Source organism: Ornithorhynchus anatinus, chromosome 1, assembly GCF_004115215.2.
Source record: "Ornithorhynchus anatinus isolate Pmale09 chromosome 1, mOrnAna1.pri.v4, whole genome shotgun sequence".
Lineage (NCBI taxonomy): Eukaryota > Metazoa > Chordata > Mammalia > Monotremata > Ornithorhynchidae > Ornithorhynchus > Ornithorhynchus anatinus.
Window position 1 is genome coordinate 27,226,557 of NC_041728.1, and position 27,563 is coordinate 27,254,119.

Genomic DNA, 27,563 nt, shown 5'->3' on the forward strand with positions numbered 1-27,563 from the left:
ACCCAGAAAACTCTCTGGATCCACTACCGGAACGACTGCAGGCGGAGGCGGGGCGTTCCGGGGCAGATCTGTCCGTGGAGTCGCTACGGTCGGAGACGACCCGACGGCGTAAGACGGAAAAACCATCTAGGAGTTTAAAACTGTCCCTTCCATTCCTGCCGGAGTGAAAGCTCCTCGAGGGCAGGGAGTCACCACGCCTTCTAACTCCATTTTACGCTCTCGGGTAAGCCGGGGTTTGGGAGGGCGTTCTGCATCTAGCAGGTGCTCGGTAAGGCTACTGACCGATTAACTGCCGTCGTGGCAGTCGGCCTAGCAGCTAGAGATGCGGATGTAGTAGGGAGCGCACGGGCCCGGGACTCGGGAGGACCCGGGCTCTAATTCCGACTCTGCCACCCGTCTGCTGTCTGTCGTTTCATTATTCCGGGCCTCGGTTACCCCGTCAGTGAAACGGGGATGAAGACTGTGAGCCCCATGTGGGACGGGGATCGGGTCCAACTCGACTTGCCCGGATCCGTCCCTGCGCTTAGTACCGGGCCCGGCACACAGTAAGCGCTTCAACGGATACAATTATCGCTCTTCCGAGACCTAACGGGCCGGGGGAGGCGGCGCCCAGATGACCTTTTCCACGCCGTGGTGGTTCTGCAGGTGGGAACGACGGCTTGGGCTTTGGGGGTCCCCCACGTTCCTCCACTTCCACCGCCTGGATAACAGGGGTGGGGACGTTGGACCGGAGCGGGGGGAAGACCATTTACTGTTCTGTCAACCCCGTTGGCAGTTCACTGCCGTTTCCCATTCTCTGTCTCCGCCACTATTCCGTGGGAGGAGAGGCAGCGTGGCTCAGCGGAGAGAGCGCGGGCTCGGGCGTCAGAGGCTGTGGGTCCTGATCCAGGCACCGCCACTTCACTTCTCCCTGCCTCAGTTACCTCAGCTGTCAAACGGGGATGAAGACCGTGAGCCCCGTGTGGGACGACCCGATAAGCTCGTAATCTACCCCAGGGCTTAGAACAGCGCTCGGCACAGAGTAAACGCTTATCCGATACCACCGCCATCGTTATCGTCCGATTCTCCCGTGGCTTCCCGGGCACGGTGCCCGGCACCGGGTGCTGGGAAAACACACTCCCTAATTTAAAACAGGTCGGGGAAGGAAGCGGACGGGAGGAAGGGACGGCCCGCCGCCGTCGAGACCCGCCGCCGTCCGTAAACCGGGACAGCTTGTAAGCCTAAATCTGAGTCTCGCCGAAGTGGCCGAGGCGCCTCCCCGGGCGCCGCGGGGCCCTCCGCTGTCTCCACCTCGGCTCCCGCTGCTCACCCGTTGGGGCCGGAGGAGCCCCGGCCTGACCGTGACTCGGTAGGACCTCCCCCCGCTTGGCTTTGAAGGTGGGAGCGGGGGCGGTCCAGTAACCGGGAAGCCCGGGAGCCGCGACTGATTTCATCGAGGACCTCTGACTGGGATGCGTAATTCGATCGGTTACGGCGCGTGGAGCACTGCTGCGGGCACTCGGGCGAGTACCACAGAATTAAGAGGCGCGATCTCGGCCCTCACGGCGCTCGCCTGCAGTCTGGCGGGGGCAGACGGGCACGGAGATAGCCCCGACCGGGAGGAATTAGCGGGCACCGGCTGGGGAGGGGCACGGGGCCCGCCGACCACTTCCTATTCCGAACGGAGCGGGACGCTCGCCGGTTACGGGGGAAGCCAATGCTGTCGTTCTGTACTCTCCCGGGTGCCGAGAACGGTGCCGCGCGTAGAGTACGCGCTCGATGAATTCCCCCGATCGACTGACTGAGGCGGCGGGGCCTAGTGAGAAAAGCCCAGGCCTGGGAGTCGGAGGAGCCGGATTCTCGTCCGGGCCCTGCCGCCTGACTGCCGGGCGACCTCGGGCAAGTCACTTCCATCAACCGTTTTTATCGCGCGCTTACTCTGTGCAGAGCGCTGTACTAAGCGCTCGGGAGAGCACAGCGCCAAGGAATTAGCAGGCACGTTCCCTGCCCGCAAGGAGCTCGCTTCACTTCTCCGTGCCTCGGTCACCTCATCCGTACAACGTAAGGGCCGAGTACAGCGCTCTGCGCACGGAAGCGCTCGATAAATATGAATGACTAGAACGGGGGACTCGGTACCCGTCCTCCCTCGTACTTAGACCGCGAGCCCCGTGCGGGATGGGGGCCGCGTCCGACCTGAATGGCAGGGATCTACCCGGGGGCTCGGAACGGTGCTCGACACGCGCTGGGCGCTACACAGGACACCCTCCCGGTAGTAAAGACGATAACGGTGACGACCTGCTGGACGATCCTCTGCTCCGTCACGTCCGACATCACCTGCACGTGGATGGTGCCGGCCACCACGCTCGCCGAATGGCGCCAGAAGTGGGGGTCCCGGTAGGATATCAAGCCTTCGATCTTCTGAATCTGCCGCCGAGGAGGAGACGGTCAGCGCCGGCTTGGGGGGGGGCGGGGGCCGCGACGCCGGGGTCCGGCCGCGGTCCCGGGGGAGCCCCCTTCCCCGGTCCCCCCACCCCCAACTCACTACTCCCTGACTAATTCAAAAGAAGAAGTCGGGGGAAGGACGCGGACGGGAGGGAGGGGCAGACCGGCAACCGGGAGAGTTTATGAGCCGGATCTCGCGCCGGCCGTAGCGGCCGAGACCCCTCCCCGGGCGCCCCGGGGCCCCCGCTCTCTCCGCCGTGGCTCCCGCCGCCCACCCCTTGGGGCCGGAGGAGCCCCGGCCTGACCGCGGCTCGGTAGGACCTCTCCCCGGCGCCCCTTCGCTCGGAGGCGTGTGCCCGAGGGAGGGCGTGCCGGGCTCACCTTGTCCAGGGCGCCGTTCAGCTCCTTCTCCTGCTCGGCGGGCAGGCGCAGGAGGAGCACCTGGCAAGCGTCTTTAATGAGCGGGATGACGCTGAGGAAGATCAGCCCGGCGATGAAGAGGGAGCACAGCGGGTCGGCGATGAACCACCCGAACTGCTCGATGAGGACGGTGGACACGATGACGCCGACGCTGCCCAGCGTGTCGGCCAGCACGTGCAGGAACACGCCTGTCACGGCCACACGGGACGTCGCGTCAGCGGACGGGGCCCCGCCACCGGACCCCCCCCCCCCCCCCCCGGTCGTATTTACCGAGCCCCGCCGACGGGGCGCGGGGCGCTGCTCTAAGCGCTCGGGAGAGCGTGACACGGCGATACTCCCCGCCCGCGGCGAGACGAAGGTTTAGAAGCCGGGGAGACGGACGTCGGTAGAGATAAATGAGTTGCGGGTATGGAGGTGAGTGCTGTGGGGCTGGGGAGGGGGAAGGAATAAAGGGAGCAAGTCGGGGCGACGCGGGAGGGAGTGGGAGGAGAGGAGGAGGGGCTCGGTCGGGGAAGGCCTCTTGGAGGAGACGGGCCTTCGATAAGAAGGGGAGAGGAATCTTCTGGGGGATACGAGGAGGGAGGGCAATCGGGGCCAGAGGCAGGACACGGGCGAGAGGGGGGTGGCGGGATAGATAGGGTCCCGCCGGGACCTCCTCACCCCACGCGCGGCCCACTTTAATTCGGAGTTGAATCCGAGCCCGTCACCCCACCGCCCGCTCAGCCGTCCCCTCCTCTGGAGTGGCGCCGCTCGGCCCGCGGCTCCGGGGTTTCCATCGGCCGGCGCCGTCACGAGGGGTGGGTTCGGGGACTCTCCCGACTCTCGGGGCCGGGCTCTCTCCCCCGGACCCGGACCACCGGGCTTCTCCGGCGTCGCGAGGGCTCCCGCCCATCCGCCGGGGGACGGCATCCCCTTGCGGGCGGGGGAACGTGTCTGTTACCCTGTTATACCGCACTCTCCCAAGCGCTTAATACGCCGCCCCGCACACGGTACGCGCTCAATAAATACCGCCGCCTGCCTGCTTCGTGGAGGCAGAGGTGCTCGGAAATCCCCAGACCGGTTTGCCGGCTGCCTCCTCACCCTCGGGTCCGGAACCGGGGCCCGACAGCCCGCGGCCACCGGGAAGGGGCCGGATTAAAGCCCTTCTCCCCCGGGCGGGCGGAAAGCATCCGCGGGAGTGACCGTCGGTGGAACCGACAGCCCGATTAAAATCCCGTCTCCTCCGAGGGGCCTTCCCCAAGCCCTCATTTCCTCTTCTCCCGCTCTCTTCCGCGTCGCTTTCGCTCTTGGCCCTTCCCCCTCATTCCCCGCTCCCTCGGCCCCACGGCCCCGACGCACACGTCCGTCATTCTGTCATTCCCGCCGACGTCCGTAACCCCCTCTGGACTCTAAGCTCCTCGCCGGCCGGGAACGGGTCTACCGACTCTGTGATACCGTCTTCTCCCAAACGCTCAGTACGCTGCCCTGCACGCAGCAGGTGCTCGGCAAATACCGCCGACGGAGCCCCGTTCTAAGTGCCGGGGAGCGAACGGTGGAGTCGGCAGACCCGATCCTCCGACCTTGCGGTCCCGCAGGGAGCTCCCGTGCCTCGGCCCCTCGGCGAGCCTGGATTTCTTGCCGCTGCGGGAGGGGTTTCCAGGCAGAAGGGCCCTTGCGGTGCAGTCTCCCTCGGACCGGGAGACACGGGCTCACTTGGGGCCAGCCCTTCCCCCACGGCCTAGGGGCGAGCCAGAGGGGACGGAGGACGGGCTCTACAGGGTTCCCTGCGCCGACCCTCTTGGGGGCAAGATTCCAATGCCCTCGCCGTAAATACCGCTATCATCATCAACGCAGACAATTTTAAAAACTGTGGCTTCCAAATTCAAACCGATTACGGGCGGGGAACGTTTCTGCCCGGTCCGTCGTATCGTACTCTCCCCGGATGCTCGGCACAGAGCAAGGACGCAAAAAAAAAAAACCGATAGGAACCGTGCCATTCGTTAAGCGCTCACCACGTGCCAGACGCCGTACCGACCGCTGGGGTGGATAACAAGCCAGCCGAGCTGGACGCAGTCCCGGTCCCGTGAGGGGTCCCGGGCTCAATCCCCCTTTTCCGGGTGAAGTAGCCGAGGCCCCGAGAGCGAAGTGACTTACCCGAGGTCACCCGGCCGACGCGGGCATTAGAACCCGGGTCCCTCCGGCTCCCAGCCCGTGCTCTAGCCACTAGGCCACGCGGTCTGCCCGGGCACGCGTGGGGCGGCAGAAACATCCTCCCCAGACCGTGAGCTCCTTGACGGCAGGGGTTATTTCTCCCTCCGCGGTGCTCGGCGCACGGGAAGCGCTCAATACGTACGATCTAATGATCGATTCCCCAGTAGCTTTGCAGTGGGTCAGTCAGCCGGCCGGTCTCATATTTACTGATCGCCAACGGCACACCCGGCGTGAGGATGAGCCTGCTCTTCGGGGGAGTACAGCAGTATTAAGGGACGCATCCGGCGAGCGAGCAGGTAGTTGAAACGCACCTCTCTCGGTCAAGCTTTCACCTAAAAGGCCCGGGCTTACGGGCTACGGCGCCCAGTGGACAGTGACTCCGGGCCGGTCGCTCGACTTCTCTGTGCCTCAGTTTCCTCATCTGACGAATGGGGGATGGGGCCCGTGAGCCCCACGGGGGACAACGTGATGACCTCGGACCTCCCCCGGCGCTTAGGACGGTGCCTGCCACAAAGTAAGCGCTCCACGTACACCGACCTTTATCAGTAGGGAGCACACGGGCCTGGGAGTCCGAAGGACCCGGGTTCTAATCCAGGTGACTGCCCTCGGGCAAGTCACTGGGTCTCGGTTCCCTCTTCTGGAAAATGGAGATTAACACTGGGAGCCCCGTGAGGGACAGGGACTGTAGGTTTATGTCCATCCCAGCGCACAGTACGGTGCCTGACACGTAGTAAGCGCTTCAATGCCATAAAAAAAGAAAAAGGAGCAGAAACCGGGGAGGGTAGGGATGGGGCCGGATGTCTTTCTGTCTGATACAAAACCGTGAGCTGCAGACCAGGCTGACGGGATCCCCTCTGGGAGGGTTAGGGGAGGCCGGTTCAGCATCTCTGGAGCTTCACGGGGCGAGAAGCCACGCGGCCTGCTTGACGGAGCCCGGGCCCGGGAGCCGGAGGGTTCCGGAGTCTAATCCCGGCCCCACCGTTCGTCTGCCGTGTGACCCCGGACGAGTCCCTTCACTTCTCTGGGCCTCGGTTCCCTCAACTGTAAAACGGGGATTAAGACCGTGAGCCCCATGTGGGATACGGACTGTGCCCGACCTGATCACTCGCATCTACCCCAGTGCTTGGAACGGTGCCCGGCTCTCATCGAATACTATTAAAAAAAAAAAAAAAAAAAGGAAGCAGAACTCAGGGAGGGAAAGGATGGGGCCGGGGCGTGTCCGTCGGACGGGTACGAAACTAGGAGCCGGAGACTGGGCCGCTGGGGTCCCCTCTGGGGAGTCGCGGGGGCCGGTCCGGCGTCTCCGGAGCCCCGTGGGGTGGGATGAGTCCCCCCCGCACCTCGCCACCTCGTCCCGCAGACCCCCCGGACCGGGAGGCAGGCCGGCGGGCCCCGCCGCCGCCGCCGCCGCGCGGAAGGGGCTGGACATCCAGAGGCAGGACCTACCCCTCATGTTGGCATTCATGCCTCCCGTGGCCCCGTGGGCGTGGCCGTGGCCGTGCCCGTGATCGCCGTGGGAGTGGCTGAGGCCGTGACCGTGTCCGTGTCCGTGGTGGGAATGGCCGTGATCGTGGCCGTGACAGCCTCCTTGAGATGCCCCATGGACGTGGGCATGGGCGTGGCTAAAGGCACAGATACCAACAAGGTTTACTATCAGTCCGCCAACTGACACTGGCTATTAAAAGGAGAAAAGAACATCTTTAACTACCGTTTCCCAGCGGGCGGCCATCCACCTGTCACTCGTGAGCTCCTACGACGTCTCCCGTCGACGGCTTTCGGACGCACCCGGCTTTCCAACCGCGGCTAGCCCTCGGCTGGCGCCGAGAGATCCGGAGAGCCCACCTCCGCCGCCCTCCCGGGGAGCTCGAGGCACCCCCGGTCAGAAGAGCCCGCGCCCCAGATACTCCGCCAACCGCAACGCCCCCCCCCCCCCCCCCCCCCCCGGCAAAACACCACCACGCTCTGGTCGGCCGGCGGTCTCCCTCGCCTCCGCCCGGCTCGCCCCTCGGGCGACGGTCTCTCGCCGGGCGAGGGGAGCCGCCGACCCGCTTTCGGGCCCCCGGACCGCATCTTCACGAGGTCGGCCGAGCGCAGTGCGGCGCGGTCGGAGGCCTCCGGGCTAGGTCTGAGCCTTCTAGGCTCGCTAGGGGACCACCGCACGGGTCAGTCGGCGTTTCGGTCGGGGTCGCCTCCGACGACCTCGGGGGCACGGGAGACGGCACCCTCCCCTCTGCCCCCGGGCTGCCCGTGGCCCGTCCCGGGGGGGGGGGGAGGGCTAACGCAGAGCCGGGGGACGGTCTGCCTAGACCGGCCCCCCTCGGCGTCCCTAGTCCCACCTCCCGCCGACCGGGGGGGAGGACGCTAACCTCTTTTTAAAATCCACGTCCTCGTCGAGGGGGTTCACCGGGCCCCCGGACGCCGGGCGCCGTCCCGAGCGCTCGGTACAGCCCAGAAGTGACCCCCCCGCCCACACGGGGCCGCGGACTAACGGGAGGGGGTGCGAGACGCGCTTACGGCCGATCGGGTCGGAGACAACAGACCCGGGTGCCAAAGTTTTAAACTCGCCAGGGAGGTGATCGGGGGTCCTTCGGGATCGGTTATCCCGTCGCCCGGCCGAATCCCCCATTTCTCCTCCGACTCTCGGGCGCGGCCCACACACGCCCGACCGGACTCCCCTCTGATTCTACCGGTCAACTTTCGGGCGGGCCGAGAAGGCCGGGCCGCTCCCCCGACCTCGAGTCAAGGAAGTCGAGGTTCCCACGGGACCCAGAGCTGCCCTAAGTCTAGCGGGAAAGGACAACCTCGGCGATCGCGGCAGGGAGAGCCGGGGTCCCGGGCGGACGGGAAGGGAGGTGCTCACCGTTAACATGTGGGTGTCTAATTCCGGAGGGTCGATCAATCGGGCCACTGATTCCACGAACACAAAAAACGCGATCACCATCAGAAAAAGGCCGTTAATGAATCCAGAGAGAATTTCGATCCGGCCGTACCTGAAAGAGAAATGGACTTCGGCTTACGGGGATCGCGAAACGCGGTCACCCGGGCTTTTTAGAGTGGGAAGGTGTATAAATACGGCAGGGTTTACAACAGGGGGGAAAAAAAAAAATAAATCCAAGGACTCTGGAGAGGCCGAGGTGCTCGTTCTTCTCTCTGGCCACCATCGCGGGGGGCCGTTCCCGCATCAACCCAGAACACCTCCGCGTGCGTACTAAGCAGCCCCTCGGTGCCGAGCATCGTGCTAAGTGGTGGGGGGAGGGGGAGCGGACACAAGAGACTCATTCCTAGAGATGAGGGCTCTGGATCAAAGACGACCGGCCTCATCCTGAAAGAGAGGGAGGCCGGTACTGATTCCCCAGGCCTAGCCCCTCGCTTTACAGAGCCTCAAAACCAGAGCCACCCTCCCCTCCCCACGTCCTTGCTAAGGGTCCGCTCTGTCGGTCAATGGCATTTATTAAGTGCTTACTGCGTGCAGAGCACTTGGGAGCGTCCCGAAGGCCAAGGGAACGGACACGTTCCCTGCCCACCACGCGCCTACAGGCCAGAGGGGGAGACGGACATTAAGGGAAATACAGGGCAAAGGGCCCGGAGTCACGAGAACCGCTTGCTAGGACCGGCTCCGCCGCTTCTCCTCGGTGTGACCCCGGGCACGCCGCTTAGCTGTGCCCCGGTTTCCTCATCCGTAAAATGGGGATTCAATCCGTGGCCTCTCTCCCATTGACGACGCTGAGCCCCCTCTGTGGGACGGGGACTCTGTCCGACCTGATTATCTCAGCTGGCGCTTCGTACAGTCCTCGGCGCCTAGTGAGCGCTTAGCAAGTACCACAGTTATCATCATCGTTCCCGGTCCGACGACACTGATCCACTGCCATGGACGATCACCTAAGCGCTAATTCACACACGCGATCCCTTCCGCTTACCTCTACTTTATGTCAGCGTCTCTCTCCCCAGCTAGATTACACGCTCCTTAAGGGCAGGGAGGGCTCAAGCCTATCGTCGTCTCCCAGGTGCCTAGCTCAATCAATCAAGGATATTTACTGAGCGCTTACTATAGGCGGAGCACCACACTGAGACCTCGGCGGGCGCGTTCCCCGCCCGTGACGAGCTTAGGGTCTAGAGGCCGTGCTTTGGTTGACTAAGCCCTCCTTTCCTCTTCTGCGTCGCCCTGACTCGCTTCCTTTACTCATCCCGCTCCGTCCATACCCGTCACTTATTTCCTTCTATTAGTTTCCGTCTCCCCCACTAGACTATAAGCTGGTCGTGCGCGGGGAACGTGTCTGTTATGCTGTTGTACCGTGCTCTTCCAAGCGCTCAGTACCGTGCTCTGCACCCAGCGAGTGCTGGAGACGGGCGACCGACTGACCGATCGGCCGGACGACCCGAAGGCCCTCCCTCCGCCGCGGCGGACCGGTCGGCGGGGCCCGGGGCCGGTCGACCCCATCGTCCCACGGGCCCGACGGTGCACTCACCCGTAGGAGAAAATGCGCGTGGCTTTCCACCGGCTCATCAGGGCCGCGAAGAGCCCCATGACCAGCGCCGAGCAGTCGAAGAGCATGTGGAAGCCGTCCGAGATGAGGCCCAGGCTATTGGTCAGGACCCCGTAGAAGAGCTCCACAAAGGTGAAAACCTGAGCGGGACACATCCATCCGACTTTTACTGGGGGGGCGGGCGAGGGGGACGCGGCCGCCCCCGGCCGAAACCCGAGCCCCGACCCTCGAATCCGCTCACGCCGACGGCCCGGCTCTGCTCGCGGGGGGTGGGCGGCTCCATTTGGTGGCGGCCTTGAGGTTTTCGCCTTAAACCTCTCCGTACTGAAAATCCCAAGGTTTGACGAGAAGGACCGTCCCCCCGCCGGGGTTCACCAGAGTGACGCTGACTTTTTTTGTTTTTACCCCACTAAAGATCCACCCCCCCCCCCCCCGATCTCAGGGTCGCACCTGGAGAGTTTCCAGTCCTCTCCCGGTCTCGACTACGGGAGGGGGAGTCAAGCAGAGGCCTGTCCTGTCCGGTCCGGTCCGTTCCCAGCTGGGGCGGTGGCCAGCGAGCGGGAGGCCGCCCGCCGCAAGACTCTCCCGCGCCGGGCAGCGGCGGCACGGGAGGGAGTCGAGGGTGGAGACCCAAATTTACCGCCTGGAAGGCGGCGACGGCAGACCACTTCCGGATTCCCAAGAAAACTCTCCGGATCCACTACCAGAACGATCGCAGACGGAGGCGGAGCGTCCCGGGAGAGACGCGTCCACGGCGTCGCTACGGGTCGGGGCCGACTCGAGACGGCCTAAGACGGGAAAAACCCACCTGCCTTTCCCCCTGAATCCTCCTCTGTCTTGACACCCGTGTCCTCTGGACCGTAAGCTCCTCGGGGGCAGAAATCAACCGAACCGTACTCTCCGAGGGGGTCGGAACAGTGCTCCGCACACAGTAAGCACTCAACGAATCCCTCGAATCGAATCTCAACTGACCACCCCGCCTGGACGTACGCGGGGGTCCCACCTGCCGACGCGGAGGTTACGGGAACGGGGCCTCGGGGCGGTGTCGCGTCCTCCGCCTCCGCCGTCCGGGTCCCCGCCGGCCCCGGAACCGGCGGGGAGACGGGCACGGAGGTGCCCGGGCTGGCGACGCGGCCCCCTCAAGTTCGTCGGCGTCGCTCCCAGCGCTCAGTGCGGCGCCCCGCACGCGGTGAGCGCTCGATAAATACGACTGAGTGAACGACTCTCTGACCGAACTGAAGTTCGGCCTGGCAACGCGTGCCCCCTGAACCTGGTCCCGTGAGAAATGGCGGCCGCCGGTGGGACAGGTGGCGTCTGCCCACCTCTTCTCCCCGTCTTCCTGCCACCCAGGCGAGGTGCCGCTTCCCGGCTTTCGTTTCCCTCACTGATTCTCCCGGGTCTTCTCTGGGGGCGGAGGGGAGGACGGACCTCGAGATACAGGGGCCTGAGTCAGGGAAGCCGCTCGGCCGAGCGGAAAGAGCCCGGGCCCGGGCGGCAGAGGACCCGGGTCCTAATCCCGGCCTCTGCCACGTGCCTGCCCGCGGGTCGCTTCGCTCCTCTGGGCCTCGGTTTCCTCAGCGGCAAAATGGGGACTCTCGATCCCGGTTCTCCCTCTTACTTAGACTGCGTGCCCCAAGGGGACCCAACGGTGCTCTCTCCGCCCCGGCATTTAGTACAGTGCTCGGCACATAGCGCGTGCTAAACAAATACCATTACCGTTGTTATTATTATTAGCGACGATAATAAGGATCAAACTGCCTCTCAAGAGCACCTGTCGGTACGTGCACAAATTCGGGGTAACGTAGACCAGCGGTGCGGACGGGGAGACGCATTGGGACAGAGAACATACGCCGGACCTCCTGGCTACAGCGAGCCTTGGCGGAGCCCGGGCCCGCCAGTCAGGTGGACTTGGGTTCTAATCTCGGCTGCGTCGCGTCCGCCGCCTGACCTTGGGCGAATCGCTTTACTTCGCTGGGCCCCAGTCCCCTCATCCGTAAAATGGGGATGAAGAGCGTGAGCCCCGTGTGGGACGGGGACTGGGTCCGCCTGAGCGGCTTGAATCTAGAGAAGCGGCGTGGCTCGGCGGAAAGAGCCCGGGCTTGGGAGTCAGGGGCCGCGGGTTCGAATCCCGCCCCGGCCGCTCGTCAGCGGTGTGACTTCGGGCGAGTCACTTCACTTCTCTGTGCCTCAGTTACCCCATCTGTAAGATGGGGATGAAGACCGTGAGCCCACGTGGGACAACCTGATCACCTTGTATCCTCCCCGGCGCTTAGGACAGTGCTTTGCACATAGTAAGCGCTTAACGAATGCCATCATCATCATCATCATCATCATCATCATCACCCTAGCGCTCACAACGGTGCTTGGTACATAGAAAGCGCTCAACAAGCACCACGACTATTGCCATCACAGTCTCGGCCTCCTTCGGGCCGGTGCCACGGGTCTCTTACGAGCGTCTGCCACGGGGCACGCACCCGCCGGACGCTTGAGTCCGTCGTACTCCTTCGTCCCTCCACGTCCTCTCCTCCGAGCCCCCCCCCCCCGCGCCCCCCCCGGAAGTCCCGCTAAGACCGGAGGCGGCGGCCGGGCCCCCCGGCGTTGGCGGCCTTACCAGGTTGAGGCAGAGGAAGTAGAAGATGTGCCTGGAGTCGCTCTCTTCCAGGATCTGTTTCAGGGACTCCTTGATGAAGCGGGGGACGGAGTGGGAGCCGTGCTGCAGGGCGTCCCCCATGAAGCTGTAGAGCGGCGTCCCTTCGGGGGAGTAGCCCACCAGGGTGCCCTTCTGCCCCTTCTTGGACGGGGAGGAGAGGATGTTGGCCGCTGCCGAGGAGAGAAGCGGCAGCGTGGGACGGACGGTCTGACGGAAGCCACCGGCCACAGCGGCCGGAGCTCGACCCCCCCCCCCCCCCCCCCGGCTTCTACGCCGCTGAACGATACGGCTTAGGAAACGAGCGGGTCGTCCCGACCCATCCGGGATACTTCCTTGTTCTTCCTCCTCCTTCCACGCTCTCTGGGGGAAAGTTCTGTCAGTCCCCCCTCCGACCGCTTGATCGGGAGCTCCCGGAGGGCAGGGGCCACGGGTCTCGACGACGGTCGGTGTTCGTTAAGCGCTCACTGTGGGTCAAACGCTGTCCCAGGCGCTGGGTAGCTACGAGCCACTGAGGGGGGACACGGTCCCCGTCCCACCTGGGGCTCCCAGGCTCGCTCCCCATTGTACAGAGGAAGAGACAGAGGGCCGGAGAAGTGAAGTGACCGGCCCGAGGTCACCCAGGGGACAAGTGGCGGAGGCGGGGTCGGAACCCAGGCCCCGCTGACTCCCAGGCCCGTGCTCTACGTAATAACCGTGGCATTCGTTAAGCGCTGACTATACGCCCGGCACCGTACTAAGCGCCGGGGTGGATAAGAGCAAACAGGGTCGGACCCAGTCCCCGGCCCACGTACGATTCACCGTCTCGATCCCCGTTTTACAGACGAGGGGACCGAGGCCCAGAGAAGCGCAGCGACTCGGCCGAGGTGACCCAGGGGGACGGGTGGCGGCGCCGGGATCAGTAACCCGGGGGCCCCCGCCGGGCTGACCGCGGCTCGAAGACCCGACCCGGCTGGTCTTCGGGTCCGGGCCCCCGGGACTCGGGCGAGTCGCGGGCTTACCCAGCGTGAAGAACACGGCACTGACCACCACCCCCCCGGACGGCACGTGCTCCGTGCTCTCCCGGTGGGCCGGCCTGTCGATCGCACGGAGCTGGTCCGCGATCGGGTGGGTCCAGAGGTTCCCGAAGAGCAGGGCGCTGAGGACCGCCAGGAAGGAGCCGTAGCGGGCGCACTTGGACGCCTCCATTTTCGCCGAGCACAGGGAGTCCACGTAGAAATCCAGGATCGCCACCGAGAAGATGGCCGTCGCGAAGGGCACGGTGAGCGCCAACCACGATTCCACTTTGCTCTGCGGAAGAGGACACGCACCACAGCGTGGCGGGGTCGTGGGTCGGCACGGAGGGAAGACCGCCCGCCCGCCGCCGCTCACGACCCCCGTAGGGTTGGCGTGCAGAACCGGGGAGGCAGTGTGGCCTGGTGGGAGGGGCCCGGGGCTGGCAGTCGGAGAGAACCGCCTCTGCCCCTCGCCCGTCGTCAGGGTCGAATCGGTGCCTCGGTTTTCTCATTTGTAAAATGGGGATAAGATGCCCGTTGTCCCGCCCTTTTGGAACGCGAGCCTCAAGTGGGAAAGGAGACGGCGAGCCTGACGCCGACCTAGCCCTCGGTTAATACTAGCACGGTGACTGTAAGTTCTCGCACCTCCTACCTGGAATTTAAAGGCCCGTCCTCCCCTCTAAATACTAAACTCCTGGGGGGCACGGATTATACCTGCTAACTCTAGCGCACTCTTCCAAGTGCTTAATACGGCGCTCAGCGAGTGCTGCTGACCGATCTACGAACAAGGCACTCAGATACCCTCGGGGTTCGAACGAGAGGCTTCGATCAATTTCTCGGGGTGCTGCCGGGTCATCTGCAACTCCCGCCCCCACCCTCTGCTAAAATACTCCCGATAAACTCCTAAACTCACCTCGCTCCCTCCGCCCAGCCCGCGCTCTTCGCTCCTCTAATGCCGACCTTCTCACTTGTCCATCTCACTCCCGACTTCTCGCCCACGTCCCGGCCCTCTGGCCCGGAACGCCCTCCCTCTTCGTATTTGACCAAGGATTACTCTCCCCGCCTTTAGAGTCCTCCTCCAAGCGGCCTTCCCTGCTAAGCCCTCCTTTCCTCTTCTCCCACTCCCTTCTGCCTCGCCCCGACTTGCTCCCTTTATTCATTCTCCCCTCCCGGCCCCACACCCCTTTACGGACACACCTGTGATTTATTTATTTCGATTACTGTCTCCCCCACTAGACCGCGAGCTCCTTACGGGCAAGGACTGTGTCTGCTGTTATACCGTATCCCCCCAAGCGCTCAGTGCGGCGCTCTACGCACGGCAAGCACTCGATAAATACCGACTGAGCGGCCGACCGGCGGACGCCGGCGGTTACCTCGGTGGTGGCCGAAAGCACGACGACCCAGGGGCAGAGGAGGAGCGCGGAAACCAGGTGGGACAAGGCCTGGAGGCGCTTGGCTCCCCCGACGTCGACGGAGAGCTTCCGGGAGGCCGCGTGGAAGCCCACCTTCAGCCCCAGGGCCAGCACGAGCAGCAGGACCCCGCCCTGAGACAGAAAGGAGACAAGGCCTTCACCGGAGGGGACCCAACGGGCGGCTGGAGGGGAGGGACGAGGGAAGTGGGACGCGGCAAACGGACGGTCTCCCTCACCCTCCTCCGCGCACGCCCTCCCTCCTCATGTCCGACAGACGATTCCCCTCCCTTCGGAGCCTTATCCAAGGCCCATCTCCTCCGAGAGGCCTTCCCTGCTAAGCCCCCCTTTCCTCTTTTCCCACTCCCTTCTGCGTCACCCTTTTATTCACCCTTTATTCATGCCCCCGTCCCGGTCCCACAACGCTTACGTCCTTACTTTATTCCTATTAACGTCTGCCTCCCCCTCTAGACTGTAAGCTCGTCGCGGTCGGGAAATCCGTCTGCTGTACTGTACCCGCCCAAGCGCTTAGTACAGTGCTCTGCACGCACTGACTGACTGACGTCACCGCCTGCCATTCCGAAGACAAATCCCACCCGGGCAGGTGGAACCGGAGGGGGGATTTTTGTTTGGTGGAAAGGGCTCCTTCCGCTCACGATCGAACGGGCGCCGCCCCATCCCCGCTGCATTTCCTCTGACGGACCTGGGCCCCTTTTCTGGATGAGGCGCTCGAGTCCTTAAGCTAGGACTTTCTGGCCTGTGACTCAACGGAAAGGCCTTCCTTCGACGCCCGTCTTCCCTTTACCGTTTTCAACAGCCGCTGAAGAACGCGACCGAGACCCGAGCGATGAGAGAAAAGGAGAAGACCACCCTACGCCCCCAGCCGCTCGGCAAGCGGCCAGGAAGACGGGCTCGAGAGGAAATCACCCGTCGGGCTCGGCGTCACGTGGAGGGAGGCGGACCCTCTCTTTCGAACCGGCATTTCCAACTCATGCAATGCCTGGGCTGCTTATGTGGACGTAAATCTGTCCTCAGACTACCAATACGTTCCTTGAAAAATAACGCCCCAGAATGAATACGCCTTTATTCTGATAAAGAACAAAAAGCAACCAGCATTTAGAGAAGCAGCGTGGCCCGGTGGAAAGAGCAGGGGGCCTGGGCTCTCATCAGGGCTCTGCCGCTTGTCTGCTGCGTGATCCCGGGCAGGTCACTTCTCTGGGCCTCAGTTCCCTCATCTATAAATTGGGGATTAAGACGGTGAGCCCCACGTGGGACACCGTGCCCAACCTGGTTAGCTTGTACCTACCCCAGCGCTCGCTACGGTGCCCGGCACACAGTAAGCGCTTAAATACCATAAGAAGAAAAAAAAAAAAAATCAGCCCGATGATCAGAGGCCTCCCACTATTTCTTGCCAAGGCAGCGAGTGGGGTGCAGGGCTTCCTCAAAAGGTGGGGTTCGGGACCCACGACTTTGGGGATAGAGAGGCAGGGGAGATGATGACAATGATGATAACAACAGTGGTATCTGTTAAGGACTTACTACGTGCCAGGCACTGTACTGAGCGCTGTGGGGGGGTGGGGATACAAGCAAATCGGGTTGGACACGCTCCCCATAGTAATAATAATAATAACGCTGGTATTTGTTAAGCGCTTACTAGGTGCAGAGCACCGTTCTAAGCGCTGGGGTAGATACGGGGACATCAGGTTGTCCCACGTGAGGCTCCCGATCTTCATCCCCATTTTCCAGATGAGGTCACTGAGGCCCAGAGAAGTGAAGTGACTTGCCCAAAGTCACACAGCTGACAAGTGGCAGAGCGGGGGGTTCACGGTCTCAATCCCCAGATGAGGTTACTGAGGCCCAGAGAGGGGAGGCGCCTCACTCGAGGTCCCACAGCGGACGAGTGGTAGAGCCGGGAATAGAACCCATGTCCTTCTGCCTCCCGGGCCCGGGCTCTCCCCACTAGGCCACGCTGCTCCTCTAATGACGAAGGAGGGGCACGTACCTTGTGGTCCGCGACGCCCAGGAAAGCGATGACCGTGTAGAGAAGGTGGGTGAGGGCGCTGTCGTGGTGTCCTTCGGCTGGGGCAGAGGAGTGAAGGAAAATGCAACGGGGGACCCGGCCACCTCGGCGCCTCTCCCCCGCGGCCAGCCCCGCCCGGGAAGATCCCTCGTTCTGGGACTCCGGCCTCCGCCCCGCGCTTACGGTACTATTTACGTCCCCTGCTTTCAACGCCGGAGAGGCCTCCCCATCCAGATGGGCGGGAGTAAGAATGATGACAAAGATAACGTTAGCATCTGTTAGGCGCTTACTATGTGCCGAGCACCGCTCTCAGCGCTGGGATGGCTACAGGGTACCCCCCCCCCCGCCCGAGGCTCACGGTCTTAATCTCCACTTTACAGATGAGGTCACTGAGGCACCGAGAAGTGAAGTGACTCGCCCAGAGTCACCCGGCTGACAAGTGGCGGAGCCGGGACTGGGACCCATGACCTCTGACTCCTAAGCCCGGGCTCCTTCCACTGAGCCGCGCCGCTTCTCTGCGCGGACGGCCGACTCTCTGACTGGCCAACGGGGTTCGCTGACTCGAAGCGGGGACCCCCTCGGAATCTCGTGGGATTCCCGTTTCCCGGGGCCGCTCGGAAGGGAGAGGGGACGGCATTCCCGAAAACCAGCCATCGGGCCGGAGCGGGGTTTCCTCCTCGCTTCACTCGAAGCCCTCCGAGGGTGCGACGGACAAGACGGCGGCGGGGATGGCGCCGGGGGTCTGAGGTGGGGTAACCTCTCAGGAGGGGGTCACCGACCTCCCCCTCTCCGCTCCCGTGTCGGACGGAGGGTGCGCCGAGCCTTCCGGCCTCACCTCAGCTCAGACACCTCTGACCGAGCCAGAGGTGGCCACTTCGGTGCCCGCTTGGCAAGCCAGGGCCAGGAAAACTGAGTAAGGGGACACCCGCCCCCCACACCAGAGGCCCAGGGATCCAGCTGAAGCCCACTGTGGGCAGGGAAACCCGTCTACCGACTCTGTTGCACTGAGCTCTCCGAAGCCTTTAGTACCGTGCCCCGCTCCTCGTAAACGCTCGGTAAATACCACCGCCGGAGACGACGCTGCTAGGATGACTGCAAGTCCCGCAGAGGAGCAATTCGGAATCAGTTCTATCGATGGAATTTATTGAGCGCTTTCACGAGCAGGGAGCCCCGGATTAAGCACGGGCTCGGGAGAGTCCGATACGACGGAGTCGGTATATGCGCGATCCCTGCCCACCAGGCCCTTAGAGTCTAGAGGACTGATCTGAAGACCGACTGGACTATATAAAATGGAGCGGAACCAATATTCTCAGCGCTGGTAAAAAGCCTCATATGTTCCTAGAATTAATCAAGTGGGTGTGACTTCCGAATTATTATTTTTTTTTTAGCATTCCATCTCTTTCTAGAGTATTATAGGCAGGGATGTTGTCAGAAAGAGTCTATCCCACAGATATTTTTAAGGGGCTCCTAATTTTTCCTATTCCCCTCTTCCCAAGTGCCAACGAAGGGAGAGGACAGAACTCCAGCTGGGAAATTTGTGCGTGTGCGTGGAGGACGACGTCGATTCCAGGATTCAGCCCGTTGATAGGAACTCATTCCTTTTTTGTTGATGGCCACCTCTCTCTCTCTCTCTCAACGCTGGGCCTGAAAACATCTGCAAGCCTTTAATGAAGTGTCCAGGCTGAGGAGATCAAACCGTTGCCATATAATAATCGTGGCATTTGTTAGGCGCTTACTACGTGCCAAGAACTGTATTAAGCGCCTGGGAACATACTAGATAATCGGGCAGGACGCGGTCCCTAACCCACACGGGGCTCACAGTCTTCATCTCCATTTTACAGACGAGGTAACTGAGAGAAGTGACTGGCCCGCGTCATCTCCCAGCAGACGAGTGACGTGAGCCGGGATTCAAACCCAGGTCCTCTTGGCTCCCAGGCCCGGGCTCTTCCCACTCGCCAGGCTGCTTCTCGGAGGAACTCGCTGATTGGTCTAAGCATAACCCACGCGAACGCGACCCCCTAATGCTTTCGGACGCACTTTTCACAAAAAGGATACGGTGCTCGGCGATTTTCGCCATAAGATCGTCATTATCGAAGAGCAACAGGCAGACGACAGCGATGATGAAAAAAGCGGCTCCTCTCGTCTGGAAAGAAGCACAGCGTTTAGGAAGGATTATCAGCAACTCGGGGCTCGCCCCGCTCTCCTCCTGGCTCCCGGGGCGAGGTGCGCTGCGGTGCTCAGACAGTAGCGGTGGGCAGGGAATGCGCTCGTCATCTTCTCTCCCAAGTGCTTAGGAGAGTTCTCCGCATCCGGTAAGCGCTCAATAAATACGACCGATCGAGTGACTGAGGTAAGTGCGGGAGGCCCTGGGCCTCGTCGTTTTGAGACCACTTAGGATGGCCACGAGACCAGGCTTGGGCAGTAAATGCTCTTGAAAAGCAAGGACGAGGGAATCTAACCGTTTTCTGCAGCTGGAGTGAGCGAAAAACTCGTAGGAGGAGGAGGGAAAATCAGATCCATCCCGGTGGCAGCCTCCACATCTCTGGCTGAGCCTCAGACGGCTTCATTTTTTATCTTTTAGGTTTACGGCAAGCCCTTGTTACGTGCCAGGAACGATATCAGGCGCCGGGGCAGATACAAGCTAATCCCTGTCCCACGTAGGTCTCACAGTTTTAATCCCCATTTTACAGATGAGGTCACTGGGGCAGAGAAGTGAAGTCGGCAGTCAGTCATTCGTATTTATTGAGCGCTTACTCTGGGCAGAGCAGCTTGGGAGAGCACGACAGAACCGACGCATTCCCCGCTCCCACAGTGAGCTCGCCCAGAGTCACCCGGCAGGCAAGCGGCGGAGCCGGGATTGGAACCTGGGGCCTTCTGACTCCCGGGCCCGTGCTCCATCCACTAGGCCACACTGCTTCGCCGATCGCAACGTTAGCGCCGTCTGGGTGGCACGGTCGGTATTCCAACGGACAGGGTAGAGTGGGGGGAAAAGCATCCCCAGGGATAAATATCTGCCTAATTAACAGCCCCCCTCCAAGTCTGCAGAAATCCCTTTAGAGGTCTGGGGCGGGGGAGAAAGCGAGTGAGCGGGCGTGCGCGTCTCCCTTACCTTCGTCGGTCCTCCTCCGGAGCCAGTGAACCAAACACTGAGGAATGAGATGACGACGATATCACTGTGTTCGAACAGCAGCAGGGTCCTACAGACCAACACGAGCGTGGGATTCAATCCTCTTCCTTTGGTAACCGACCCCTCCCGGCACCTCTCCTGCTCTCCCGGGCCCGACGGCGGCGGTCAAGAGGCCGGCCTCGCTCGCGCGTGGTGGCGGGGAGTAGCCCGGGGGAATGATAATGTAATGTTGGGATCTGTTAAGCGCTCACTATGTGCAGAGCACTGTTCTAAGCGCTGGGGGAGACACAGGGGAATCAGGTTGTCCCACGTGAGGCTCCCAGTTAATCCCCATTTTACAGATGAGGTAACTGAGGCCCAGAGAAGTGAAGTGACTCGCCCCCAGTCCCACGGCTGACACGTGGCAGGGCCGGGATTCGAACCCACGACCTCTGACTCCAAAGCCCGGGCTCTTTCCACCGAGCCACGCCGCTTCGGCTTAGGTGCCTGAAAGGGCAGGGGTAACCCCCGACGCTCACCCCGGATCTAGGTAGGAGCGCGCATTCCAATTTACGGTCCATCGTTTATTCTGATTTAACGGCCCTGACTGCTGACCGTCCCTTACCCTCATTAGAGGGTCTCTCGCCACCCCCTTCCGCTCGAGCCTCCGAAAGCCCCCGGGGCGGCAAGGGAACTTCATCGGCCGAGGAGATCACTCGGATCTGAGATCCGAGTCCCGAGATGATAATAACGATGTTGGTATTTAAGCGCTTACTATGTGCCAAGCACCGTTCTAAGCACTCGGGTGGATACGAGGTGATCAGGTTGACCCACGGAGGGCTCGCAGTCTTCATCCTCATTGGACAGATGAGGTAACTGAGGCGCAGGGAAGTTAAGTGACTTGCCCAAGGTCACACAGTTGACAAGTGGTGGAACCGGGATTAGAACCCATGACCTCTGACTCCCAAGTCCAGCCCCCCAGAGATCCTTCGGGGGGGGGGGGGGGGGGGGTGCGGGGAGGGGAGGAGAGAGACTTAAGTGGGGTCTTTGGGCGGTCGGGGAATACGGCGAGCCTTTTCGGTGCCCCGTTACTAACGGACGGTGGTTCCCCAGCTCTCGCGCCCCGGGACAATGACCGTTTTATCCATTCCAAGCGCTTAGCACGGTGCTCTGCACAGAGTAAGCACTCAATAAACACTACTGAATGAATGAATGACTCTGGAAGCCCTTCCATCTGCCCTCCTCATCCCTCGAAAACCAGTTCTTCTTTTTTATCATCATTCCCATCGCAGTTCTCCCCTTGGGCACCCTCTGGGAGCCCGAGCTGGAGAAACCCTGGATTTAACTCTGGAGCTTTAGACCCTCAATTTAAAACGGAATTCGGTCAAGTTGCGGTTAGACATGCCCACACCCCGACGAGTGGGGTTTGTTCTATCCTCGTAGGCTTTCGAAGTCTGTGTCTCATCTGATTAGCTGGTCTCTACCCCAGAGCTCTAGTACAGCGCCCGGCACCCAAGAAGCGCTTAAGCACCACCAAAAAACAAACAAAAAATAAGTCGATTTACCTCAGTGGTCCGCAAAGGGTGAGGCCAAAAAACCAGAGGAGCGTGATCACGCAGCCGGCGACGGCGTGCTTAACAATCTTGATCCACTGGGGAAAGAGATCAAAAGTGAAGGGTTATTTCCTCACGCCTTATTCCGCTAACCATTCAGTCATTCACGCGGCTGGATTTATTGAGCGCTTACTGGGTGCGGGGCGCTGTCCTAAGCGTTCGGAAAGTACAATTCGGCAACAGATAGAGACAATCCCTACCTGGACAACAGGCTCGCAGTCTAGAAAGGGGGGAAACGGGAGGGGAGGGGGTCTCCCGCCTAAGCATCCTCTCCTCATCTCCCCGGACAACTCCTCCTCCATTTCCTCTCGCCTTTGGAGGCGGCTTTTCCCTGGCGAGCTTCAGTCCTTGGATCAGCAGGAATCTGGAAGGACCGCGGGCGGCGGGGAGGAGCGGGAAGTGAACTATTTGGGGAAGCCCTTCCGGGGGAGAGTTGCTCCGTGTGGGGGAGTCCCCGGAAGGTAGAGATTCCCAGCGAAGGCGGCAGGATGAGGGAATGTATGGAACTTAAAAGGGGACTTGCCTCTGGACTCGAGGCAAACCCTGGTTGCAAAAGTGGACTGCTGCATGTCGGGGAAAAAAGATATTTTGCCCTTCACTCGGGCTTCGCCCCGGGGCACCCCCAATTTCTGAACGCCACCGCGCACCCCCTGCCAGCTTCCATCCCGGGACGGGGAATGCCCCCCCCCCCCAGTTCCCGGCCAGTTTCGCCGGGTTAAAGACCTGAATCCGAGGGCTATGGGGGAAAGTTGCTCGAACCCCCTTTCCCCCCACCCCAACGTTTCTGGAGATCGGTGGCCTGGGAACTTTGGAAAAACAGTTTTTCGGGGTGGATCATACCAATAATGACGATGGTGGTATCTGTTAAGCCCTTCTTGAGTATCAAGCACCGTTCCAAGTGCCGGGGTAGATACGAGATCACCAGGTTGGACGCGGTCCCTGTCCCGCACAGGGCTCACAGTCTTAATCCGGGCTCGGGAGTCGGAAGGTCATGGGTACCAATCCCATCTCCGCCACTTGTCTACTACGTGACCTTGGGTAAGTCACTTCACACTTCTCTGGGCCTCAGTTACCTCATCTGGAAAATGGGGATTGAGACTGTGAGCCCCATAAGGGACAGGGACTGTGTCCAGCCCAGTTTACTTGTATCTACCCCGGCGCTGAGCACAGTACCTGGCACGTGGTAAGCACTTAACAAATACCATAATTATTATTTTACAGATGAGGTAACTGAGGCACAGAGAAGTGAAGTGGCTTGCCCAAGGTGACCCAGCAGACAAGCGACACAGCCGGGATTAGAACCCACGTCCTTGTGATTCTCACAAGCCCCATTTAGCCGCTGGGGCAAGATGGATTTCTAATGGTGGTATTTTAATGGTGGTGTTTGTTAAGCGCTTCCTATGTGCCAAGCACTGTCCTAAGCGCTGGGGGAGATACAAGGTGATCAGGTTGTCCCAGGTTGGGCTCACGATCTTCATCCCCATTTTCCAGATGAGGTGCCTGAGGCCCAGAGAAGTGAAGCGACTTGCCCAAGGTCACACGGCTGACGAGTGGCGGAGGCGGGATTAGAACCCACGACCTCTGACTCCCAAGCCCGGGCTCTTTCCACTGAGCCACGCTGCTTCTCAATTTCTCCCCACGTACCACCCTGCCGCCTCCCCCCATCTCCCCACAAACACCCTCCACCCTCCTAAACAATGACCGTTAATTCTTAGGACAAGATTGATTTCCAACTGATTTCCAGCCCATCCTCAGTCCTCCCAAAAGATCCAGATCTCGGGCCATCCCGCTCTGACACCTTTCCAAGGAAAATTCCCGACGTGCCCTACATTCTTCTGTTTTCCCATTAACTAGTAGTGAGCCAGAGAATTCATCCATCTGCCCCGACCTCCCTAGGCTCCTCGGAGAGGACGCCCACCTTCCCCCAACGAGCCGGCGGAGCCGTGATTTGGCGAGGGACGCACCTGGTGCCTGGTTATCGCTTTTCCGGAAGAGAACGGCTTTTGAAACAAAACCATGAAAAGTGCAGACCTGTTGGCAGATAACGCAGGATTATTTCGGTCGATTTTAAAGGAAAGGTTCATGCCAAACATTGAAAGTAGCAATCCTGGTCTGGCTGCCGTCGATATCGCGCACACGTCCTTGGATTCACAAATAAGCCTCGTCCGTTTGGATCACACAATCCCGAAGAGCGGCGGAAGCTGTTAAACGCCTATATGCCGAGCACTGGGCTGCACGCTACGGTAGACACAGGACGACTAGATTACACAGGGAACTCAGAGACGAGAAGAAGGAGGGAGAACAGGTACTGAATTCCCATTTTTCAGACAAGGAAACTGAGGCCCAGAAAAAAAAAAAAGGTATTCGTTAAGCTCTTACTATGTGCCAGCCACTGTACTAAGCGCTGGGGTGGATAGAAGCAAATCAGGTTGGACACGGTCCCCGTCCCACGAGGTGCTCGCGGTCTCGATCCCCCTTTAACAGATGAGCTAACTGCGGCCCGGAAAAGTGAAGTGACTTGCCCAGGGTCACACAGCAGACAAGTGGAGGAGCCGGGATCGGAACCCACGACCTTCCGACTCCCAGGCCCGTGGCCGGTCCTCCGCACCACGCCGCTTCTCTGTTGCCTCGCTTGCCCGAGGTCACCCGGGAGGCAAGCGGCAGAGCCGGGATCAGAACCCAGGTCCCCCGACTCCCCGCCCTTGGCCTTCTCCACCGCTCTCAAGGAGAGCACCGTGAGCAGCAGCGCGGCGTAGTGGACCGAGCACGGGCCTGGCAGTCAGAAGGTCGTGAGTTCTAATCCCGGCTCCGCCACGCGCCCGCTGGGTGACCTCGGCCAAGTCACTTCACTGCTCTGGGCCTCGGTGACCTCATCTGGAAAACGGGGATTGAGCCCGGGAGCCCGTCGTGGGACGGGGGCTGGGTCCAACCCGATCTGCTTGTATCCGCCCCCCCCCGCGCTCAGTACCAAGTAAGGGCTTAAGAGATGCCGTGATCATTATTATTATTAGGAGGGCAGTGCTGGGTCCTGGGGTTAAACGGCAGACGGAGATGGGGACGCGGGGCAGCGAGGAGAAGGGAGGGAGCCGTCCTCTTGCTCTCCGAAGGGGCAGGGGAGACTCGGACCGGCCCCGGCGCCGGGACGCCGAGTTCAAGTTCCGCACGCACTAAAAAACCGCACTGCAGATGGGCCTTCCCACATTTCCTACGTTTCGCAAATTCGGACCGGAGTCTCCTCCCAGCCCTCCGCGCTCGGTCTACCCCGGCGAGTCTCTGACCGCGTGACCAAGAGGGCAAACTCCAGAACTGCGCCTGGCGTTCAAAACACCCTTCCCCCGGGTCACCCAAGCCCTCCCTGCAGAGGACAGATAAAAGCGAGGGTGCAATAAGGAGGCAAAAAACCAGATCTGAAAGGGCAGCGGGGAGCTGCGGAACGGACTTACCCCAGTTTCAGTATGAAGACAAACTGTACAATGTGGACTATTTTGAGGAGATCGTAGGATTCGAAGAGGCCCAAGGCTTTTAGAAACTTCGAGAAACACAGCAACACTATGTACTTTGTCAGCCTGCAAGAGGGGAAAAAAGAAAGGAAAATCGACGCGCTCGCTTCCAGCTCGGAGACCGAGATTTATCGCTAGCTGAGATTTAGATGTAGGGGTGGAAAATCGGCGCAGATCAGCAGAGTCCTCTTTCAGCGGGGCCCGGTTTAAATCGGGCGCGGGCGAACGGCAACCCCGCGTCGCGGTTTATCTGCCGATGTGCGGTCGTCGCTCTACGGCTTCTGGGGAAGTGATCGGGGCGTGAATTCTCAAAATCCACCATCAAAAATGCTCCCGATTTTTACAGACGGGCACCAGGGAACTGAGGGTCGGCAGAGCCGCGGGTTAGTTCTTGGTCAGGGACTAAAGATCAAAAAGCTCCGGTGACCTCTTGGCCCTGGGTCACTGATCTAATAACTGTTAAAGCACTTTCTGTGTGGCGAGCACTGTACTAAGCACTGGGGGAGGCACAGGACCGCAGTCCCGGAAGGCCCTCCCTCCTCACCTCCGCCAAACCGACTCTCTTCCCCTCTTCAAAGCCCTACTGAGGGCTCACCTCCTCCGGGAGGCCTTCCCACACTGAGCTTCCCCTTTTCCCTCTGCTCCCCCTTCACCTCCCCTCAGCTAAGTCTCCTTTCCCCCCTTTCCCTCTGCTCCTCTCCCCTCCCCTCAGCACCGTCTATATTTTTATGACCCTATTTATTTTGTTAATGAGGTGTCCATCCCCTTGATTCTACTTATCGTGACGACGGTGTCTCGTTTTTGTCCGTCTGCCTCCCCCGATTAGACCGTGAGCCCGTCACTGGGCAGGGATGGTCTCTATCTGTTGCCAAATTGTCCATTCCAAGCGTTTAGTACAGTGCTCTGCACACAGGAAGCGCTCAATAAATACTGTTGAATGAATGAATGATCAGGTTCCCCACGGGGCTCACGTTCTAAGTGGGAGGGAAAAACGGGTATTGAACCCCTGTTTTGCAGATGAGGGACCTGAGGCACAGAAGTTCTTTGTTTTTTTTAAGTGGCATTTGTTAAGCGCTTACTAAGTGCCAGACATGGTATCAAGCGTGAAAGTACATAGAAGTAGTTAGGTTGGACACAGTCCATGTCCCACGTGAGGCTCGGTTTTAATCCCCATTTCACAGATGAAGTCAAAGGGAAGCGACTCGCCCCAGGTTACCCAGAAGACAAGCGGCGGAGCCGGGACTAGAACCCAGGTCCTCCCGACTCTGAGCTCGGGGCTCCACCCTCTAGGCCAAGCTGCTTCTCACCGCTGACCCCTGGCCCACGTCCCACCTCTGGCCCGGATCGCCGTCCCTCCTCCTCAAATCCCACGGACGATTCCTCCCCTTCCCTTCAAAGCCTTCCTGAGGGCCCACCTCCTCCAGGAGGCCTTCCCAGATTAAGCCCCCCTTCGCCTCATCTCCCACTCCCTTCCGCATCTCCCCGACTCGCTCCCTTTACTCCCTTTAGAGAAGCAGCGTGGCGCAGTGGAAAGAGCACGGGCTTTGGAGTCAGGGCTCATGAGTTCGAATCCCAGCTCTGCCACTTGTCAGCTGGGTGACTGTGGGCGAGTCACTTCACTTCTCTGTGCCTCAGTTCCCTCATCTGTAAAATGGGGATGAAGACCGTGAGCCCCACGTGGGACCACCTGATTCCCCTGTGTCTACCCCGGCGCTTAGAACAGTGCTCTGCACATAGTACGCGCTTAACAAATACCAACATTATTATTACTCCTTCCCCTTCTTCACGCCCACGGCACTTATATATATATATATAATATTCCTTTTACTTATATTAATGTCTGTTTACTTGCACCGATGTCTGCCTCCCCCCTAGACTGTGAGCTCGTTGTGGGCAGGGATCGTCTCTACTGCAGTTCCGAACTTTCCCGAGCGCTCGGTACAGTCCTCCGCACACAGTTAAGCGCTCAGTCGATACGACTGAATCAACGTTAAGTGATTCGCCCAAGATTACAGAGCCGGCAAGTAACAGAGCGGGGGATATCATCTGACTCCCCGACGTCCACTTTTTTTCCGCCGGGCCACGCGGCTTCCTAACGATTAAAACGAAGAAAAAAAATGATCAGAGCGGGAAATCCACAGTTTAAAGCGGGGAGGAAGTCTTTGGAGAGAGTTTAGCTCCTGAGGGTCTTCCCTGATGGACCCTTCCCGGTCACGCCAGCCTCCTCCGCAACCCGGGGCTTCTCTCTTCTGTTTACTCGGGCCTTCCCTACCCGTCCTCTCCCTCTCATCTCGCACACGCTGGCCAATGCACCGTTACCCCTCCCCTCCGTGGAACTGGCAGTAACAGAGGACGCTACGCATAAACAATCTAATCAGTCGGCCGATCGATAGCATTTAATCACCGCTCCCTACGTGCAGAGCCCTCTACTAAGCACTGCGGAGGGAACGACAGATTTCCGAGATACGTTCCCCGCCTCTAATGAGCTTTCGATCTAGAACGCTGGTTCTATTAAAAGATACGCAGTGAACACTTTTAGAGCAAATCTTTCCACAGATCCTCTCGCCCGGAAGCCTGTTGTGGGCAGGGTCCTCTTTCATTGTTTTTCAGGGTTTTCGGGGGGTACTTCTCAAGGGCTACGTGCTCGGGACTTTTACTACAAGCTGAGACGCAGTCCCTCCCACGCGGGGTTCGCGGTCTAAATCGGAGGGAGGAGGATTTAACCCCCCGTTTTACAGAACTGAGGCCCAGAGAAGCC

The 27,563-nt window shown here is 60.7% G+C and overlaps 1 protein-coding gene across 4 annotated transcripts in view; it reads right to left on the reverse strand.

Annotated features, from left to right (window-relative positions):
• Positions 1–27,563, reverse strand: part of SLC30A5 (solute carrier family 30 member 5) — a 33,149-nt gene that overhangs the window by 3,579 nt on the left and 2,007 nt on the right. Inside the window, exons 2-16 of one of the 4 annotated variants that reach the window (XM_039911380.1) lie at positions 24,749–24,871; positions 23,270–23,336; positions 21,258–21,343; positions 19,696–19,783; positions 18,642–18,729; positions 16,569–16,645; positions 14,531–14,701; positions 13,164–13,452; positions 12,127–12,335; positions 9,498–9,655; positions 7,892–8,021; positions 6,478–6,706; positions 3,112–3,270; positions 2,803–3,029; positions 2,275–2,403 (exon numbers count right to left, since the gene is read on the reverse strand). In XM_039911380.1, coding sequence (XP_039767314.1) covers positions 2,275–2,403; positions 2,803–3,029; positions 3,112–3,270; positions 6,478–6,706; positions 7,892–8,021; positions 9,498–9,655; positions 12,127–12,335; positions 13,164–13,452; positions 14,531–14,701; positions 16,569–16,645; positions 18,642–18,729; positions 19,696–19,783; positions 21,258–21,343; positions 23,270–23,336; positions 24,749–24,871 — 2,230 coding nt within the window. Of the gene's footprint in view, positions 1–2,274; positions 2,404–2,802; positions 3,030–3,111; positions 3,271–6,477; positions 6,707–7,891; positions 8,022–9,497; positions 9,656–12,126; positions 12,336–13,163; positions 13,453–14,530; positions 14,702–16,568; positions 16,646–18,641; positions 18,730–19,695; positions 19,784–21,257; positions 21,344–23,269; positions 23,337–24,748; positions 24,872–27,563 lie in introns of those variants that run through there. The other 3 variants (XM_029073414.2, XR_003762402.2, XM_039911383.1) reach the window with 3 other exon arrangements.